The 21,489-nt window shown below is 37.3% G+C and overlaps 1 protein-coding gene across 1 annotated transcript in view; it reads right to left on the minus strand.

Annotated features, from left to right (window-relative positions):
• LOC117405969 (transmembrane protein 135) overlaps nucleotides 1–21,489 on the minus strand; it is a 108,082-nt gene that overhangs the window by 55,398 nt on the left and 31,195 nt on the right. Inside the window, exon 5 of the mRNA XM_034009569.3 lies at nucleotides 2,019–2,084. Coding sequence (XP_033865460.1) covers nucleotides 2,019–2,084 — 66 coding nt within the window. The remainder of the gene's footprint in view (nucleotides 1–2,018; nucleotides 2,085–21,489) is intronic.

Raw genomic sequence — 21,489 nt, forward strand, 5'->3', positions numbered from 1 at the left:
TAGGAAGCAGTCCACTGGCAAAAATGCCTCAGACACCAACCTATTTTCAAAGGTAATATGTACGCTTGACCCTATCTCGTTCTAGTTTTAGATACAGTATATAAAGAGTCTAAATGCAGTAAAACATTACAATACTATCTTCACTCCCTTGCTTGATAAATGATTAATAAAGACAAAAAACCAAAACTGAGTGACACAAAAGAAAGAAGCTGGCAGGATCAAAGTTTACCATGTTTGCAAAGTTGAAAAAAAAAAAACACACTAAAGCCTTTCCCCTGGGTTCTAATCTAATCTCAACCGAATCCTTTGTGATTTCTGCCTATGAAGTCATATCAAAACTACTGGGGTTCTCTGTTAATCCAACTAAAGCCCCTTTCACACTGGCAAGATCTACCCGGGCACGACCGGGTGTCATGCGGGTCGGGTATGCGATTTCACACTGCTTTTGACCTGGGTGACAGACGCAAGTAAACAATGCGCGTATCAATGCCCCGGAAGCAGCTTGTTACTGACGCTTCCATCCAAGCTTCTCTGAAGTGAACCGTCTGCCCAAATGTTGATTAGAACAAATGCTTCTTCATCCTTGCTGCTGGCTCATGCTGTGTCTCAATCAACAAAAATATGGTTAAACAGAATAAACAGAAATGTTCCTTGCAGAAGTGAAACCTTCACGCAGACGTGCCTGTTTGTTATTGCGTCGGCTCATGAACAGCCGTCAAGCATTTTGTCTCGCTCAACCCGGGTCAAAGCGTGTCAACCCTACATCCTGAGGTGGGGTGGGTAACTGGACCTGGGTTAACCCAGGTATGTGGTTTCACACTATACGGGATTGTGATCCGGGTAGCCAGGACCCGGGTCCGGACTTGGGTAGGAGTGCCAGTGTGAAAGGGGCTTAACTGTCAAGTTTTAAACCATATCAGAACATCTGCTTTAGAAACAGCCGTCTGCATCTAAAGGTGGATGCAAATTAAGCTTGATATAGGACTGTGACAGAGAAAGAATGAATCTTGGTTATAAATCTCCCTCCCGACCGGTGAGGACACTGTGTAAAGGGAACAGAGTGCCCCGTACTGTATGGTCTGACAATTCCTTCCAAGGGAAAGGTGGAAGTCAGCCATCTAGAAAAGGGGCGGAGCTACAGTACACCAAGTCATCGCCACAGAAGGGAAGCGATGTGGCAACCGCGGACTGGAGCAGAAACGGTTGCACTCGCTAACCAAGGGGGCATGACTGATGGTACAAAAGGGGACGTGGAGGTTTATTATACAGGATTAATTTATTATATACCTCTTTCAACTACAGGTACAGTATGTAGAACAAAGCAGTTTTATAATTAAAGAGGACATGGAACAAAGTGCTGTTATCCTTCCATTTTGTAACATGGAGGTTAATCATTGTAACACACTTGGCTACCCCTAAATGAGTCAGTATTCACAATTTAGCACTACGGGGTCTGTAGAAAACTGTTACAGACTCAACTTCAGCTTGATATATCTTACAAATTCAGTTTCGTGTTCGGAAAACCCTTTAATTGCTGAAAACTCCCAATCTGACAATTGAGGATTTTACATTCGCTCAAAAAAGCAAAGTAAAAACTCTGCAGTGAAATTACAAAACTGCAGATCATTACATGAAATAAATGCTGCATCAAGAAAAAAAAAAACTAGAAAATCTTCAAGTAGGAGTACATGAGTGACCACAGTATGTACCCACACTGACTTGATGGATCTATTCATTTGCTGAGGGTTGTTTCGTTCTAGTCGGTTTTATTTAATAACAACATTGTACTCCATTTTAGCGGGGATCTGTTTATATTGTTATTTCTACATTTGCGAGATGACAAACTGCAGGTTCACATTAATTGCCCACCCCCCCCTTCCCCTTTTACTTTCCAGACATCAACTCAATCACCCTTATGACAAATTGCCAATCAACCCACAACAAAGAGCTACAAGTCTTTTGTGGCAGCCTTTTGTAAAGGGGAAGGGTTTAAGTATTAATCGTATTTTAACACTTACCTCTCCATGCTTTATAGGTTTAATGTCTCCCCTTGCAACAGCCATTCTAAATATCGTCTCTGTAGCCTGGAACACAGAAAAAAAAAAACAACAAACAACGTCACACAGCTTGCAGATAATGTTAAAAAGAGTCTCTTATTTTTTGTAAGCTGGTTCTGATGAATGCTACAGCTCTGTTACAAAGGCAGAGTGCTCTCACGGTTTAGACAAGGATTAAGGTTGAAACTCATGGAGATTCTATGTTCAAACCTTAGCACCAGGCCCCTAGACGTCTGTCATCCGATATAAAAGATATCACACATTTTACTTTGCAGAATGTACTTTTTCATTAGGAGACAACAAAGTTCAGAGGACTCAGGTTTGAACAATAATCTATTATGGTGGTAATGCTCACTTTTTGTGTCTTGATTAAAATTTTGTTTTTTTTGCTAGATAATTCTGATAATCCTGTTTCACAGATTCTATAAATTTGAAATTGCAGGTGCTGCAGTTGTCATAAGGCAGTCAAAAACTTAGGAGCAGGATATTTTAGAGACATATTTAAAGCTAAAAGAGCCTTACCTTTATAAAAGTTTACCATTGTAAAAGCACAGCAGAGTGTATTAAAGCAAAGTGATAGCATGTAAAGCATAGGTAATCATTATAAAGCCCATGGCACACCAAGGTAAACTATGGTAAATGGATAATATAACGGGGTATACAGTAAAGCAAGCTGGAAAACGCATCCCTGGCCTAATCAATTCAATTATTAGAATTTCTGATGCTTCTGTAAGTAAGCTAGAATTCATATCTTAAAACACAAAACAGTTGAGAAAAATGACAATTAGAGAGCGAACCATGATTTTTGTTTTTACATTTTTTTACTGCAGTCATTTCAATGTGGCAGCAGTGTGGAGCAGTGTTTAGGGCTCTGGACTCTTGACCGGAGGGTCGTGGGTTCAGTTCCAGGTGGGGGACACAGCTGCTGTACTCTTGAGCAAGGTACTTTACCTAGATTGCTCCAGTAAAAATCCAACTGTATAAATGGGTAATTGTATGTAAAAATAATGTGTAAAAAATAATGTAATTGTATGTAAAAAAAAATGTGATATCTTGTAACAATTGTAAGTCGCCCTGGATAAGGGCGTCTGCTAAGAAATAAATAATAATAATAAAAAAAAAAAATAGCCTATTTGTTTAAAACTAACATTTAAAATAATAACTACAGTAAATATGGCTGGTCTAGACCTTGGCTTTGATGTAATTGAAGACACTACACAAACTTTTAACATGTCTAAATGTTCTGGTGAATTACCTGCCAGACTAAAAGCATGATTTTAATAACCCTACATGTTTGATGCTGTAGCCCTTGTTACTTTAACAATTACTGATCCATGGTCACCCTGTCTGGTTACATCAACATTTTGGAGAAACTTGTTAAAAAAAGATACTAGATTACAGGAGTAAGTTTATGCTTTTTTGGAATAATAGCAAGGTTATGTTATTAACATACACTCCCCTGCCACAGCTAATAAATACAAATTTAGCATGATCAGTTTAACAAAAATGTAAAATCTTCATGGTTTACATCCACCACACACTATGCATACAAAACACATACAAATAAGTTTTTCAGCTGCATACATACACAGATGGGCAGACAGGGCACCTTCATACATGCTGTCAATAACTTGTGGTAAAGAATGTCCTTCACAATTGGGGTTTGGTGTTTCAGAGCCAGTGGTGATGGTTTAGTGATGTGGACTCAAATGACAAAGCCTAGCAGACCACCAGACCTCAGGGCTGCATGTAATTAGAACCAGGCTAATAGAAGCTGCAGGTTTTAGTTGTGTGCTGTTATTTGGCGACAACAATTAGGACTACTCCTCAAACACAAATTAAATCACGCTCATTTTAAATCATGTTGACGTTACGCTGACAGGAAGCCACCGGGCACACCTGGAAAATAAACTGTGTGAAACGCCTGGTATACACAGCATGCTCATATACCAATGCTTAGAGGTGTGTCCCAAAATATTTCCACACGTGTTCAGACAGTTACTGTAAATTAAGAGTGGAAACAGCACAAGTTCTGAAAATACTATTTCAAAAATAAAATCAATAGTGCTGGATTTAGAAATACTAAAATAAACTTAACTCATTTGATCTACAGTACAAGTCTTTTTCAATGTCTTCAGCGTTTTCAAAAATACTTGATGTGGAAACATTTGTCATGACTTCATTAAGTTGTATTTAGTATTTCTAAAGAAATACTTTGCAGAAGCATTGTAACTAAGATAAAAGCTCACCACCAATGCAGTGTAAAAAGAGTCTCCAAATTCTGTATATATTTGTATTTTCATCCCACAAGAATGAGGGACAGAATTAACAAGTACATAAAGTGAACCCCATATGTTTATTCTGAATTTATAAAGATAAAAAAGAGAAAACAAAAAAAGAGACAATACAGAAAGAAAATAAAACAACCAAGTGGTTTTAAAAGGTAAGCTCTAATTTATTTATGGGCACTTCCACAAATTAGGTAACCTCACAGTCAAAATGTCAAAATCATTCTAATACATATGAAGAGACTATTAGAAACTATGATTTATGGAACAAGTTGATCATTTCAAACACACACGAAACCATATGATAACTGCCATGTATCGAAGGATATACTGTAATTATGTTCTCATTATGATTTACTGAAAGGTGCCTCCTGTTTAATAAGCACTTGTAAGTAACTGTTAATTCTATTAAAATAAATTACGTTAAGTAATATTTTAACATTTGTAACATTTTAACATTTCAGACGTGTATGTCCAACACCAATAAATGCCTGTCTTAGACTTTGCAACAAGAAAACCTGCTGAGAAGCAATCTCCCAGTCACAAAAGGAACGAGGGGTGCCGCAGTACCCTTAGGATAAATACGTTCTTTAAATAGCATTAATTTGTTTCTGGTTATACAGTTAAAGTAGAACATCCTTTAGGAGCAATACAATAGTTTCCACTGTGTCAGAATTTGTCACTGTAACACGGTACACCCCAATACAAATTCTGAAACAATCTGTAAAAGAGATTTCATTGAAAAACAAAACGTTCCTCCTCTTTAAATGATTTCCACTCTCGTAGTGTTGTGGATTTCCAAGCCACATGGTCCGATTTCCCCACAGTTAACCACAACTGCAGTATGTTTTACTCGTACTTTACAATGTATTGTTTCGCTATTAAACCTCTGCAGTCTGTAATCATGTGAACAGAACCCATATCAGAGACTTTAGCAGGTTTAGCGGGAAACATCCATGGCAACTTTAAGATCAACTTCTCTTACACAATCTGTTTGATAAAAAGAAGGAGCAGAAGAACACTGTGCGACCTTTTGTGCCCCTCATAATTAAGTTCTTTCATCCGTCTTCCCACCAGCATTTTAAGGATGTTTCGGCCAAATAAAGTACTCTGTCAGGACAAGCTTCCTTTATTTCTATTGAGAAGCACTGGTGTGTAACTTTCCTTTCTCCTCCGCTGGCTAACAGATCTTTTTAATACACTGGCACTTACACGGTTCCTACCACATGTCAAAGGCATTCAGATACAAGGCAGATTCACAGCCTCTGAAAGGGCTTGTACCTTGGATTACTCGATAGGAACTCTACTCTTCTTGTTCACTGTCACTAAGAAGATTAGCAACAACAAGCACAGCTTCCTTCTCAGAAGGAGAGACAGGAGGCCACCTGCAGCCATTGAAAACGCGACAATAAAAGAGGGCCAAAGGTTGTGTTAGCTTTAATAAGCCAGTATAAATAGAAGAAAAACGCTAATTAGGACAAGAAATGTACCCATACGTTCTTCAAAATACTAATGTGGATGCACAGTGAAGGCAGTGAACAGAAGATTGTTAAAGATGGCAAAATACTAATATCAAGTGAAAAGTGTGTTCATGAAAGAAAAACAACTATTGATATCTTAATGTACACCTTAAAAGTCCCTCTGTGACGCTATTAAAAAAAAAAGCAGTGATGCTTAATGAGATTCTCAGTTACCACATTACATTTAAAAATATCCGCAAGCATTTAGTGTTGTTAATTTAAATGAATATCATCAACTAACTATAGGAGGCTGTGTGGTCCAGTGGTTAAAGAAAAGGGCTTGTAATCAGGAGGTCCCAGGTTCAAATCCCACTTCAGCCACTGACTCATTGTGTGACCCTGAGCAGGTCACTTAACCTCCTTGTGCTCTGTCTTGCGGGTGAGACGTAGTTGTAAGTGACTCTGCAGCTAATGCATAGTTCACACACCCTAGTCTCTGTAAGTCGCCTTGGATAAAGGTGTCTGCTAAATAAACAAATAATAATAATAACTAACTAACTAACAATAGTCCCAGTTATATGTACACTATTTAACAAACTTGGTCTATACATAATACAAATTAAACGTAAACAGGGCTACAACAGGATGGCTTAGAGCAGTGGTGCACAACTTGGTCCTGGGGGGCCGGTGTCCCTGCAGGTTTTTATTCCAGCTGCACCCTAAACTACTTATTAGAAGCTTAATTGGTCCATTTTAACTAATTTAGGGTATGGTTAGAACAAAAACCACGAGGGACACCGGCCCTCCATGACCTGAGTCGTGCACCACTGGTGAGAGCAACACTCGCTGCACGACGAAAGTACGCAGAAGCGTTTTACTTGGCTCTGGGGATTTATGAGGCGTTGTATCTTTTAATTTTGCCTGGCCGGCACAGAAACGTGTTTGTTATCAGCTCAAATGTATCACGTGAAAATAAGGTAATGCATTGTGAAACAGCTCTGGGATATGGCCATTTAGCACCAAATATGTCCCCAATGGCATACTTCACTGCAAATTTTGGATTAAAGATTTTCCCAAAAGTGATTAAACAGAGGAAACTAGTCAGACTCCAGGCCTGGGTAATATGTTAAATCATTTTTGTCTTTGGCACAGACCTCTATTAACTCCATACTTTCCAAGTGAATGCTGCACATTCATAATTCTGCTTTGAACATGGTTGAGTTATTGACTGCTGACCCCGTCTTCTCCTTTCCAGTTTCACAGCATTTAATAAACAGCACCCATAGCTTCAAAAACTCAAATTAATAGCAATACTAAAATAAGCCAAGTTTGGTAAACAATTGCTTCTACAAAACTGCCTTGTTTATATTACATTTCACTATAATGCCAATGTTGAAGATGTTAACAGATAAGTTAGTCTCCTTGACTTATTTTTACTGTGCCTTCACACAAAACACCCTGAATCAGAGCTCTGTGCTCTGTAAAACTTTGTTTATTAGTTTTATTTATTTATTTTCTCTTTATATTCATTTCTCTTTAGATTTGTATACCAATACAATTTATCTGAGACCACATATAATTATAAGAAAAGCATAAAAGGGCTAGATATTTTTTATTGTTATTAATTTGGGATCCACATCCCATCACAAGGAACTAATTACTGTACAGTAAAGCCATGATCCTTGGTTTGTCAGTGGGCTTATTTACTGTAAACATATGACATGAATGCTAATAAAATAGAAGCACAGACCTAACAATTTTTAAGGTGCTGTAGAATGGGTCTAAGGAGTGCAAAAAATGGCTGAGCTAGGTTAGTACTATAACAGAATTAAGGTTGTTCTAACTTCACTGTTAGGCTGTTAATAAACAGTTCCAATTTTTGGATGAGATAATAATCATAAATTGGGGCTGCAGTGTGGAGTAGTGGTTAGGGCTCTGGACTCTTGACCGGAGGGTCGTGGGTTCAATCCTCGGTGGGGACACTGCTGCTGTACCCTTGAGCAAGGTACTTTACCAAGATTGCTCCAGTAAAAACCCAACTGTATAAATGGGTAATTGTATGTAAAAATAATGTGATATCTTGTAACCATTGTAAGTCGCCCTGGATAAGGGCGTCTGCTAAGAAATAAATAATAAGTTGATAGATGTTATAAAAGGGTGAATTAACTTACAACCATGCAATAAGCCCTTGCTGTCTTTAAAGGATGGGAGAGCGAAAAATATTACAACAAAAACCAAAACTGAATAAAGGAAAGACACCCTTTAATCCTTACAGCATCACTTCATTCAGTGTGGAGCTTTTCATTGGCTTTAACAAAACACAGAGAGTGTCACTTTACTTTCATTAAAAGGTGAATATGTATGTCAGTAAAAAAAGAAAGATAATAAGACTCAGATTTGTTAACAGCTTTTAACAGAATAAGATCCACTTGTAACACTACTCTGAGCCAGATATTGTTATTAAATTTGTCAACCGTGGACTCAGGGTGCTTTGTCAGACTTTTTCAATGTAGTAATAAGAAACAGAATGCCTGCCTTAGGCTGGCCAGCCTGTTCGCCTCGGCTGTAGTGCTGTGCTTTACAATGCCTGCCTTCTGTCTAGACAACTTTTTAACTAAAGTCTCACATGGATTATATAGTCCCTGATGAAAGATTGATTATTTCTCTGTTGCGGTTTACAAACAGCCCATTAGCTGGTTATTTACTTGTAAATGTCCCTTCTAATTATGAGTTTCTGTGTTCAATGGTGTCAAGGTCACATTATGTAAACCACTGGCAGGAAATTGTATTACAACAAATATATGCTGAATATGTATTCGCCAGGCCAGGCTGTTTTCTTTAGTGGGCGCCACTAAGACAGGAATAGGAGCTCTCACCATCTCTAGATCCTGGCGAGTCCCAATTGACTGCATTTTAATTAAAAATGTGAATTTCTATAAAAAGAATTTGCACTGTCCTGCCTGTTTCACATAATGGTGGCTTCCTTCCTGTCATTCCTCGACTCGTGAAGCGAGGTCCGCCACATACAAATCTGCTGTATCATTAAACAAATTAATCTTCCCAAATCACAATTCCTACAACTAAGTTCATAATCCAGCTGTTAAAAGTTTACACAGGCTCTTCTGACCATGCTGGCTGAACGAAACACTGATGTGTAATTTCCACAGTAAACTCTACAATTAGGACAACGGAAGGCCCTTGAAATGGACAAGAAAGTTGCGTTTGGTGCTCACATACAATAAAACCCCAAACTATAAAAGTAAGAAAAGGATTCATTTTACAGTGCTTCAAGTAATATTATGAATACTATACTGCACACTCATACAGTGCAGAACATCTAACATGTACTTAACACAACACTGGCAGTCTATGCTGCTACATACAGTAGTGCTGCTACAATAATTACACTGTACTAGAGTTATTAGCAAAGATCTGTGACATATGGACACAGTAACCCAACGGGGTGCAAATCTATATTTAAAAGATTAACAGCTGCTTTTACAGACACCAATTAGCACTAATCTGGGACCACGACCACTTCATGGTACAGTACCTTAGGTACTAGTAGTCCAAGATTAGCTGTCTGTTAAGATAAGCTTTTATAATTTCAGCTTTTCTAATTTTTCGACATGCCAAGCAATACCACAGTTCACAAATTGGGAGAGAAACAGGGTCAAGTCATCACGACTGGAAATGAGAAGCAGCAGATAACTAATGATCTGTGTGACAGCAGACTGCCTCTATATGCATAGGTTGTATCTTTGTAAATGCATATTTATTTGACGGTTTGGGTGGGAAATTTGGGCTGCGTCTTAAATTCGAAGGAATACGGTAGTTCACAGGGACAAATTAGAACCTGGCCTTAAACTTAACCTCAATGTTAATGGAGTCCAAGAAAACTTCTCCCATTTTACAATCCCAGGATACACAAGCCATATGTGATACAGTACGAACATATGTAATACAATACTTCATCCACTTTTTAATCCCTTGCCTCTGGCTTTCTGCAGTAAACACAATAACATAAATCAGTAAGCTACTGTTTTCTTGGATAAGTGGCATATGCCCAGACAAACTATTAACATGACATTTCACATCAGTAGGTTTTAAGTTTTTTTTTTTTTTTTTTTTTTAAACCTACCCTAAAGGGTCATGTGAAGAGGTCTTCTTGTTAAATCTGGAGAAACGAGATGCTATCTAAGGAATGAGAGCGAAATGTAAACAGGAAGATTGAAATCCCAGCAGTGCTGATAGACAGGCCACGTGGAAAAGGCTGCGACCGAAAATGTCTAAACGTGGTCAGTTCTTGTCCATTTTTAGGACTCCTAGTATTGCTGTGCTACATGAGAAATATATCTCTCATTTAGACAGCTCCAGAAACCTTCTTAAGATAAACAGTTCAGAACTTGATGCTTTCTCTTCCTTCCATTCTTAAAAATCACTAGATCACTTGTGTCAAACACAAGGCCTAGGGTCCAAATAAGACAACCAGGGCACCTTAGTTTGGCTCTCCAAACATGAAGCCTACAATATGGCCCTTGTTTTTTGGGGGATTTCAGAATTGTGAATTAAATGCTAACTTTTATATTCTATTAATGTAATAAAATAAGTCTAAATCGGATACAATACTTTCACTTCAAATTCAGCCAAACGTAAACTGTAACCATTTTGAAGTGGAAAAAACTGACCATAAATCGTCTAAACAAATTTTAAATGAAACACAGCCATGCCATCTCAAACGTGCTGTTTTATAAATGCCCTGCACAGTTCTTTGTTTTAAAAAAATAAAAATAAATAAATAAATAAATAAATAAATGTAAAACCTTGACGCAAGCTGTTCTAGGAAAAATAAAAAAGGCATTTTGGAATTAATGTACAGCACCTTTCCTTGTTACAGTTCTAAGAAATGTTTATTAGATTTGTATAGCAATCTACTTCACAGTCTTCTTTTTCAATTGCTCAATTCTTAATGGCCCTCACTGAATCAAGTGCTCAGTACAAGGATGGAGTTTTAAAATCTGGGCCTGGATCCAAAAATCCCTCTTGTGCAACCAAAGCATCCTTAGTGCTAAAAGCAGAGTACCTGTTTACCAGAAACAATTAAACAGAAAGAGCTATTTATCCCTTGATTTTAAAGAATGCAAAATGCGTACTTAATTTTGCTGATTTACACAGATGGCAGTACTTGCTTATGTTCACCATTACGCTTGCTTTTTGTAGCTACTTAGTTCATTATAAATGGAATACCTACTACAGATACCATCAAATGCTCTATTAGTAGTAGTAGTAGTAGTAGTAGTAGTAGTAGTAGTAGTAGTAGTAATATATAAGGGATGCAAGACGGTTATGACCAGTTTGTTTTTCAATCAAGTCTTTCAAATGTTTTTGACGTCCAATCGGTTTTTGGTACAACTGAAACGAAAGTTTAAAACCAGAAAACTGATGTTGTTTTGAAGGGAACGGGACATACTGGACATACTATTATTACACATATTGTATGTTGTTTTTTAATTTAAATTTATAACTGTGACAAATAAGCCCAATACAGTGTTAATGCATCACTCATACCAATGTATTATACAGTTAGACACAATGTAGAAATAATAAAAGGATGTATTAATAAGGACCAAACCTTTTTTATTTATTATTTTTCTGGTACCCCACTGTCGCAGCGGTCGGTTGTAAGTGGCAAATTACGTCTGAGTAGAACTGCAGCTAATGGTTTTTCGAAATTGAAATTATTTAATCAACTTGGCTTCAAAGCGACACAGATGTTTGGCAGGATTTTTAAATAGTCTGAGGAGGAAACACTTCTAAAATGTCACCTATATTAATGTAAGCGAAAAACTAAAGCTAGAACTCAAGCTCAATGCCAGCCACCCAAAAAAAAAAAATACAAAAAACGACTTTAAAGTTATAAGTGTAAAAAGTTGTCAGGATGTTAACAATGAAAATAAAAATGTACATGTATGTTATTTAAACAGTTGTAGCAACATGTGGGGACGTGCAATGTTCTATATTTCGGAACCTCGCTTCTTACTCTTTAAGTTGGGGTACATAGGTGTTTGCATATGCCTGCTAGTACTAGCATAGCACCTTTCATCAACAAACACTTGGAAATCTAAAAAGAAAACAGAACTAGACATATGACAATCAATTAGGTGAGTCTTGTCATAACGTTTGATGTATGTTACCATATTAAAGTGATTAAGGGGTGTTCATTTGAACCATGTACAGTACGCAGCAAAGTGAATACTCTGTAGGCAGTGGAATTCAACCTTCAACTTTTAAAATACATCTTTTTAATATGAATATTAATGAATGGCATAGGACAACCTCCTACATATATCAGATAAAGCCACCCAGGGAGAGGTACAGTACAAAGATTAACTTGTATGTGCTTTCTAAGTCATGTTAATACATTACTCCTATCCTCCCCATTTCAGGTGTTCCTGTAATAATGTCCACATTCACATGTAAATGTGAATTAAAGACATTATGTCAATACAGATTGTAACACGTAAAGAGAAATGAGATACTACTGTATCAAATTTACAAGAGAAACAGGTATTTGGGGGCTCAGTTGTACGTACAATAATAATGTTATTTGGGAAATGGTAATTTCTGTGAAGCAGATGCAGACATTTTTCTACTACAGGAAATTGTTTGGAGCACCAAGGCATTATAAATATAAATGTGGTTCTTAAATATGTAACACCTTTGAAGCAAAGTAGATTCCTACAACAGATTGTACAGGCTTTTTAGCAGAGGTATTAATTGACACAATAATTGCAAATACCAATACCGTGTATTAAAATCAACAGCCCTTCAAAAAGGGACATGTATTCACAAAGAACGAACATACTGTGAAAGGCATTGCACAATTCCAGGACTTTGTTGTAACATAGACTTGCTTTGGCATAATACAATTTTTACAAAACATATTACATAAGTAACAATAAAAATAAGAATCCTCAAAAGGTCACTGAAACTAGTCCTCATAAATCACAGCAACACTTACTATTTTATTAGTAAAAGTTGTATGTTTTTTTTTAAACGTTTCATTAATTACATAGCGGAAGGCTGGTGTTCAATTTACAAGCCCACTGTGGGCATGTTTTATAAAGAAAAAAAAAATCTACATTTGGCAATTAAGTGCCTGTTTAACAACGACAAATACATTCCAGAGCGCTGACACACTAAATGAATTATCTCCCTTCGTAAGGCACAAGATTGGAACAATGGTTTAATTATATGAGCTCTATAAATGGACATTGCTCAGTCATGTGATAGTGCTGGAGTTGTTAAATGTCACATTGATTTACTATGCAGCAGTTCAGAACTAATAAACCTTTCAACTAAGCCTAAAAGCTGGATTCGAAAAAATGAAAAAAAAAAAACTTCCACAAGGGAAGATTTATAAATAACCTCAGCATAAACCACTTCTCACTTGACAAGAAATCCAATAAAAATGTAGAAAAAAAGGAATCTGATTTCCACAAAATGACTTCATTCCTTATGATGTCAGAATGACAAAAATGAAATCGTACATTTCATGATAGAAAAATAAAATTGAACATGCTTTTTTCTCCCTCCAACTTGCTACTAGTTTTGGATTGCAAGGCAAAAAAAAAAGTGTGCCACATACAGCAATAACTGAAGATCTGGCACTATATGAATATTGTTCGCTAGGCATTAATAAAACGACTGACACAGGCAGGTTGGACAGCCAGTAGATTTGCACGCACACACATTTACACTTCTTGTTTCTTAGAAAACTGTTGATCCAGTTGTGCTCAAACTTTGGTACCAGCAGTCATTACAACAATTTCACAAGTGGATCAGAAACTAGGGGTTCCTACTTACGCATGAGCTCTGACCTCTTATTTTTAATTGTACACAGTTTATATCAGTACCAGTTGTGGTGTTTATCACCCTGCTCTAGCCTGAAAACCATCCAGACAATTCACAGATTTTGCATTCATAATTAATTACAGCCAAACCTCAACCCACCAAGCACAAACCAACAAACCACAAATCTCACATCCACCACATGCGGAATTGAAATTAAATTTAAAAGGAGAAATACAAATAAAAAATGCTGGTGTGGTAGAGTAAGATTTTTGTAAGAGTTCCTCGTTGTAAGCAGCTTTACAATCTCACACTCCACCCTCTCAATCTCTAAGTGCCAATTAAAGGGTTCATTGTTTGTTTTTGTGAAGTGAACCCTATCCATTACGATCTTGGCCAAAACCTTCAGTACTCATTATAGTTAGGTCCCAAGCAAGCTGCAGACTGGAATGCATTTCAATTGCTCAGTCCCTTGGCCTGCTTTGAACCTGAAGTTGGACTGAGAAGAAAAAAAAAAAAAAAGTGATAGTAGACCTTTTAGTGATTCAGTTTGCAAGTGGCTTTTAAAAGTTTCTCAACAGAAACCGCACTTAAAGTAAAGCAAATCAGTAAAAACGCCAAAACTGGAGACACTCCCTGCAAAATGATTGCATGGGTTTCCCATAATTTCCTTAACAGCTACCTCCCTTGATATAATAAAATGTAAGACAGAAAGAACAGTGTAGAATGTAGCCTATTTTCAGCACTGATGAACCACATCACTTAAAAACAAATGAGTTTCCGCTTGGAAAATATAACACTAAATTACTGTGGAACTACTCTTCCAGCAGGATTACCTCAAGGTGCCATGGCTGCCTCTTCACTTTGCATTCAGTTATGTTGTTCTTACTACAGTTCTACTTATCCAACCATTACATTCCAATGTAGCACTGTCTTCAATCAGACAAGTTATAGTCTGTCAAATGCTCTCCTCCACAAAAAGGGTAAAATAAGCAAAATCCGACCTTTTCAGCCTCCCTTCACATGCCAATTCTCTGACTGCACGGAGAAACTCCTTAACCTTCAACCATTATTTACACGTCCAGAACTTCACAAGTTGACAACAAATCTGCAAAGCCTCCTGCGTCCAGTTTGTTCTGTACACATTAAAGACAGTATGTATTAGCGAGCAGCAGAGGCTCCCATAAATAACTAATTGTGTGACTTATTTCTTTGGTGCTCATCAGGAATAATTCCCCTACGTCGTAAAATGCACTTATCTAATCCTAGTAACTAGGCTGAATTGAAAATTGTGGAGGAGTTTTAACTATTTCTTTTTAAATGGCTTACTATCTGTGGCTGCAGGCAAAGATATCACTGGAAATGAGCACCAACTAATTAAAAAGATGTAAATAAGGAATGAGCATACTGTAGTATAAGGGAGTAGTTTTAAATGGTCAATTGATATAAGAATTGGTCAAATTATCAGCTAAGAAAAAATAATAATAATAATAATAATAATAATAATAATAATAATAATAATAATAATAATAATAACCCCATGTATGGGTCCCTCAACAGCCAATTTAATGAGTTTCCTTGTGTCTGTAAATTGTAAAATGAAAATTGTGAGTCAGACCGTAGCTTCTTGGTCTTAGCTAAACCTTACTGTATGTTTCCAGTATCTCATGAGTTCACAGTAAGCTGATACTGTATCTCCAGGCTCACTTCTCAGGTGATTATGTTCTTTTCCATATCTTGGGGCCTGGGCGATATCAGATTTTCTACTACTGGGTTAATCTCACAACAAAATGTAAACGTGCACTTAAAACTTCGGTGTTCATAATTTTCTAGCAATACTGGACGCCTACTTGGCAAACCTCTTGGTTTTACCATTCGATTGTGTCGGCTTATAGGATTTTAGATCTATCAAACTCTTTTAAAAGATCTAAAGCAATGTCTGCTCTTAATATTGTGCTCTTAAAAATAATTAAAGGAGGTAATCCCCTTGTACGTACATGTTGGTTTCCATAACCATGGCACACAAAGAGACATTGTTAATTGAGAAATAAAGTACCTAAGTAAAGGAGTAACATCATTTATCTTTTCTTTGTATTCGGATTTGGCATTCCAAAAAAAACAAAAAAAAAAAACACAGAAGCACAGAAAAGGCAGGCTGCCTCTGGCTATGTTGTTTCCCCTGATGAAATATTCTTCACTTGCACAGGGCAATGGAAGTCATTAAATTCCACTAACGATCTAATGATTGATGAGCCAGTGACCCTGTAATTAGAAAAGGGCCATGAGAAAGGCTGCTTAAGGGTTGCAAATTACATCTTTACTCAAATAACAAAGAATTATTTTACAAGGCTTAAAATGCTTCAGCTACAAATGTCTGGCCCCCCTTCGACTTTTCTGTTTTACCTGCCTGTTTAACCTTATCACTGTGGAAAAATTGTCAGTTTTCCAGTAACTCAAAGCCTGAACCAACTTAAAGGGTTGAGAAGAAGGAATTTCAAACCAGTCTGAAAGGTCTATGAATTTGGCACAAAAAATACATTTGAAGAAAACAACTACTTCAGGTGTTGCAGCTGGAGGAACACTGAGGCGCTTAATATTTTAAATATTGAAAAAAGACAAAATCTACTTACCAGAAAAAAAAAGAAAAGAAAAAGTTAAAACCTTTGGTCGAAACAATTGTCTACTTCACTTTATTAAACTTCAAAACAACCTTTGTCTAGGGGGGCTCCAGAGTGGTAAAGGCGCTCCGCGTGGAGTGCAGGATGCGCCCTATAGCCTGGTGGTCGTCGGTTCGAGCCCAGGCTAATCCACTGTCGACCGTGGACGAGAGTTCCCAAGGGGTGGCACACAATTGGCCGAGCATCGCCCAGGGGAGGGAGGGCTTAAATCAGCCAGGGTGTGCTCGGCTCACTGCGCACCAGCGACCCCTGTAGACTGTGGGCGCCTGTGGGCTTGCCTGTAAGCTGCCCAGAGCTGCGTTGTCTTCCAATGCTGTAGCTCTGAAGTGGCTGCATGGTGGGCCTGCAGAGTGAAAAGAGGCAGTCGGCTGACGGCACACGTTTCGGAGGACAGCGTGTGTTCGTCTTCACTGCTCCCGAGTCAGGGCGGGGGTGGTAGCAGTGAGCTGAGCCTAAAATAATACAATTGGCCATTTACTAAATTAAAAAAAAAAAAAAAAAAAAGTTTTTGTCAATTTTTTAAAGCACAACCCAAAAGCATGACATAGATCGTATTGTAGCTTGTTATGTACCCTTATAAAGGAAGGTTGGGTCAGTGGGACATGGGGCTTCCTTCCTGTTTGGGTCCACAGCACACTACAAAATCATTCTACTTGAAATTGCTTTTGGCTTCTAATGAAAAACGTAACTTGCACTCATTGGACAGTAGTCATCATCACAAATATACCACATAATTTGGCACAAGTGTCTCTGTATTCTGCTCTCTTAGGATTAAATGGCAGGGATGGTTATTTAAGACTATTGAGGTGCACTGGCAAGCGGCTGTAATGTAGCTGACATGTTCCAACCCACACTGTGCCTAACTGCAACCAGTCCCATTGAGCTAAACCTTTCATTAGCAATCAAATCACAACCAAACATGTTTTATTTTATTTTAGCATTGCATTATATAGTACAGTTGGTTGGCAAACAAGCCTAGAATATGCTTGTTAGAGAAATGGAAAAAAGACCAGAGCAGAGCAGTTAGAGACATTGAAGGTTTTACTGCAACAAGACTAACAAGACACACCTGTTTTTGTGACCTCTACGGTGTGACTAATTCAACTCCAGTATGATTAATGAAGCTCAAAAATAAAATCTGGACTGGCTCAACTGCAATACAATCTTTTTTTTTTCTAAATCTGCATTTTAAATGTAATCAAACTTTTAAGAAAGCCAATGAAGAAATGACATGCCTATAAAAACATGGCATTATGATGATGTGTTTCTGCACTTGGGTACTGAACTTGTAGCATTGGGCCCTATTCACAAAACTGTTTTAAGGAATGTTTTGTTAACCTCTTAAGGTACAAAAAGAATTTAGCGGTTGTTCAAACAGGTTCTTCTTAAAATACATTTCAAAGTGACTCAAGTATCACGAGGAAACTGACAATTTGGATAATCACATCCAACCTGTCATTACATTTTAAACCCTGTTTCGTACACCACATTGCAAAAATAAGAAAGCTAGCATCATTTTATTGTTTGTTTGTTTTAGAAGGTTAAAGTGTGCTCCCCTCCATGTTATTTTCTACTCTACCATGTTATCAAGCACTTTCCAACACTCCAATGCAAAGATGCATCCAATGGAAGCACTGTGTTAACACAAGGGTTTTACCAAGATTCCCATTAATGGATTTGCATTTTAATTAAGTGAAACTGAGCACTTTACAAAAGGCAAGAACTGGTTACATATCTTGATCTCTGGGTCAAGCTGCTTGTGAGGTGTCAAGATTTAAGCAGCCTTAGAGGGGAAGTCTGCTTAAAACCTGAATTCTGCTCTGGTTAACTATGAGCCTTTGCTTGCATTTTCAGTTCGTGCTAACACATGTATAGCTAACAATAGTGGGTAGACAAGAAAGTCTGTCAAACGCCCGAAAGCAAAAGACATGCAGATACTTAGCCCTACAGTACTTGGAACAGTAAATCTTGCTTACAAATGTTGTATTGCTAAGTTAAATAGAATACGTAACATGAACCTTTATCCCGTATGGGTTAATTAAACCATAATGTTATTTGCAGAAGTCTGTATTCTTGCACTGGCGCTCAGTTTTACTGAATCAGCTGCTGGTTAAAACTACGCTAGTCAGTCATTACTGATTAGGAAGTGCGTCCAAATCAAGCTACAGTAGGGATGCAAGTGGCCATAGCAGATGGGGAAAAAAAGGAATGCATGTTATTTCCTATTAACTGGTGTTACTTATTTTGAATAAACCTTAAAAATGTTTTTAGTGATTACACCGTCCTTCCCAAGAAATTCATGTGCAGTTCCAGACATCTCCACAGCCATTCACCGAGAGAGATCCATCCACTAACATTTTCATGAGGATGTGTTTATTTATTGTATTGTATTTTTAAAAGGGTCATTAAATAATTACAGTTAATGGATTAGTGAAGCAGGATCTGGGTTCTATTTTGCTAATATTTCACACCAGGTTTTATTTTCTTATTCCGTAACCAGCATTTCAATTAAGATATTCTGAATGTGACTTATATATGTATGTCTGTATGTATAACGTCTGGGACCAATTTCACAAATCACATCTAGGTAGCAATTGATTTACTTATTGAAATAAATCAATCGGAAGAAAGCAAAAAATGATTTAATTTTTAAATTTAGACTAGCTGAGCTGATTTCTGCAAATGTATGCTGTCTTGAAATACTGTTTAAACAGATAAAATGAAGACACTTTCTAAGCTAGGATCATGCTTTATGTGAAAGTGGCTCCTGGATTCAAGAAGTCCTAACAAATGGTATTAAAACTAACACATACTGGCGATTAAGAAGGATATCTGCTGTGCCAACAGAAATGGTTGGTTCCCCCCGTTAGGGAAGTTAGCTTGCGTATGACGGCGCCTTGGAAGCAAAAGAGTATCACAAGTTTCTCCCCAGTCCCTGCCAAACTTCCTGCCCTTAAGTGATGGATGAGGTTTCCAGGGGACAGCATGTCAAAACCAATTAGCCATGTCAATCCACAGGAACACCAGGTGCTGCTCTAAAAATCTCGATTACTGTATGATTTAAAGAGGACAAGTTCACAGTTCAAGTGTGCAGCTTAACGGTTTCTACTTTGAGGGTGTTTTTGGGAATCTTTTTTTTTTTTTAAAAACACAAATATTATGAAACATACACTGCACATTTTAAATGTTGCTGCTTTCAATTCATATCGATCACTATTGCTGTACAGGAATACAACACTGATTCAACATTTTATTAAAGCAGAGATTGAAATGCAAAGCCGTTTTGAGTCATTTAAAGTTGTATAATGATCTCAGTTTATAAGTATTAAGCTCAGGTATAAAACAGACAGAGAGACGTGCCCAAAACGGTTTATTTTTGGAGAATGTGTTTGAACAACGTAATCAGAAATTGAACTCCATAATTTCATTACACAAAAGCTTATGTTGTTTCAACATGCAATTTCATTTTTATTATCATTACGCCGTAATTAATGCATGTAAGGAATAATCACACACAACAATGACATTTTTAAGTGCTGCAAACTTTGCATTACACTTGTCAAATCTTAATGTAGTATAACTGTCCTTGTAACTTCAGAACTGCCTATGTGGAGTACAGTATGACCCAAGATCCCTGAGTCGGGAAAAAATCAGCTGGATTGATTTTGTTCCGTAAAGCTAATACACTGCAATACATCAGCATTGCAGACACAACAAACTATCGGCCTATTTATCATCCCAATGTCAGTACTGTGGCATTCTACACTACAGCTTCAACACTGCCCAGAACAGCCAGTACAGCTCTTTCATCAAGTGTCTAATGTGTTTCCATCACTTCAGAGCTCCGTTCATTAGTCTAAGTGACTGAAACTTAAGAAGCAGTAAATCATTGTCTCTCAACAGGACACAACACACAAGTATAAAAAGACATTTCAGGGATGAAAATGCAAATCAGGCTCAACAAAACATAACAGCATTAGTTTAAATAATACAGAGCCCAGGAAAGAAAAATAAACAAATATAAAAGTTATGCCTTTTTTTCAAATAACCTGTAGACATTATTATAATAAATTACAATGTTAAAGGTGACTGGTTTATAGGGTTATGTTCTAAATTGTACAAATTTCTTTGCAATTGACCATGGAATTTAAAAAGCTTTTAAATCCATGAGAGTAAGCTGTTAAAATATTTACACATTCAGTGGAAATTGGACGCAATTACAGCAATTATGTTTAAAACCTATGGAAAATGTGATACTATGCTCCATAAAATGAGTATCAACATTACCCTACCTTTATGAAATAAGACATGTACACGTACTGTATGTTTGTATCCTATTGTTGCTTGACTTAAACTCCACTTTTGTAGTCAAAAAATGTCTGATTAAAAGTAACCAAGAAGTTAGTTTGCAAAAATGGATGCAGTAAAGTTGAATGGAAAAAGTTAGAAGTTTACCAAATACTAAAAACTGTAAAACTAGGCCTACATGTTAAAGTGCTACTGTCACAAAGACGGCCAGAGTGGGTGGCGTCAGACCAGACAAGGAATACACAGACAGAGACGGTGGTTGTGATGAGCTGAGTGCAATGGCTGCACTCAGCGTTTAATAACAAATAAAAGGGTTGTAAACAGCACAAAACAGGACACGGCACTGGTAGCCAAAAGAAACATATAAACAAAACGGACTAAACACTTAACAAACGGTGCACGGAGACAAACAAACACGGTGAGTACAAACAAAACACTTATTATACGCTTTCTATTTACTTTACTTTCACTACTCTCTCTCTCACCCGTTCTCCTCTTCCGAACACCCAACCCTGACTGAACGAAATGTGCGTCTATATATACTGTTGTGCTGGGATTCAATTACTAATTAATTACTCACTTGAATCCCAGCACGTGAATTCATTACGTGAAACCCCGTGTTCACATATTATATTTTACCAGCACGTGAAGTGATTCGTGCTCTCCTCGTGCCTAAATACAAATCTACACTTTTTAAATACACGTGAAACACAGACCCGTTTATATCCCGTGTACCAATGACTATACACCAACATTAACACACGCACGCATACATACATACACAGAACACACAAATGCACACAGGGGCGGGGCACTTTGCCACATATACCCCCCCTTGTGCGCAGCA

The sequence above is a fragment of the Acipenser ruthenus genome, chromosome 9 (assembly GCF_902713425.1).
Source record: "Acipenser ruthenus chromosome 9, fAciRut3.2 maternal haplotype, whole genome shotgun sequence".
Taxonomy (NCBI): domain Eukaryota; kingdom Metazoa; phylum Chordata; class Actinopteri; order Acipenseriformes; family Acipenseridae; genus Acipenser; species Acipenser ruthenus.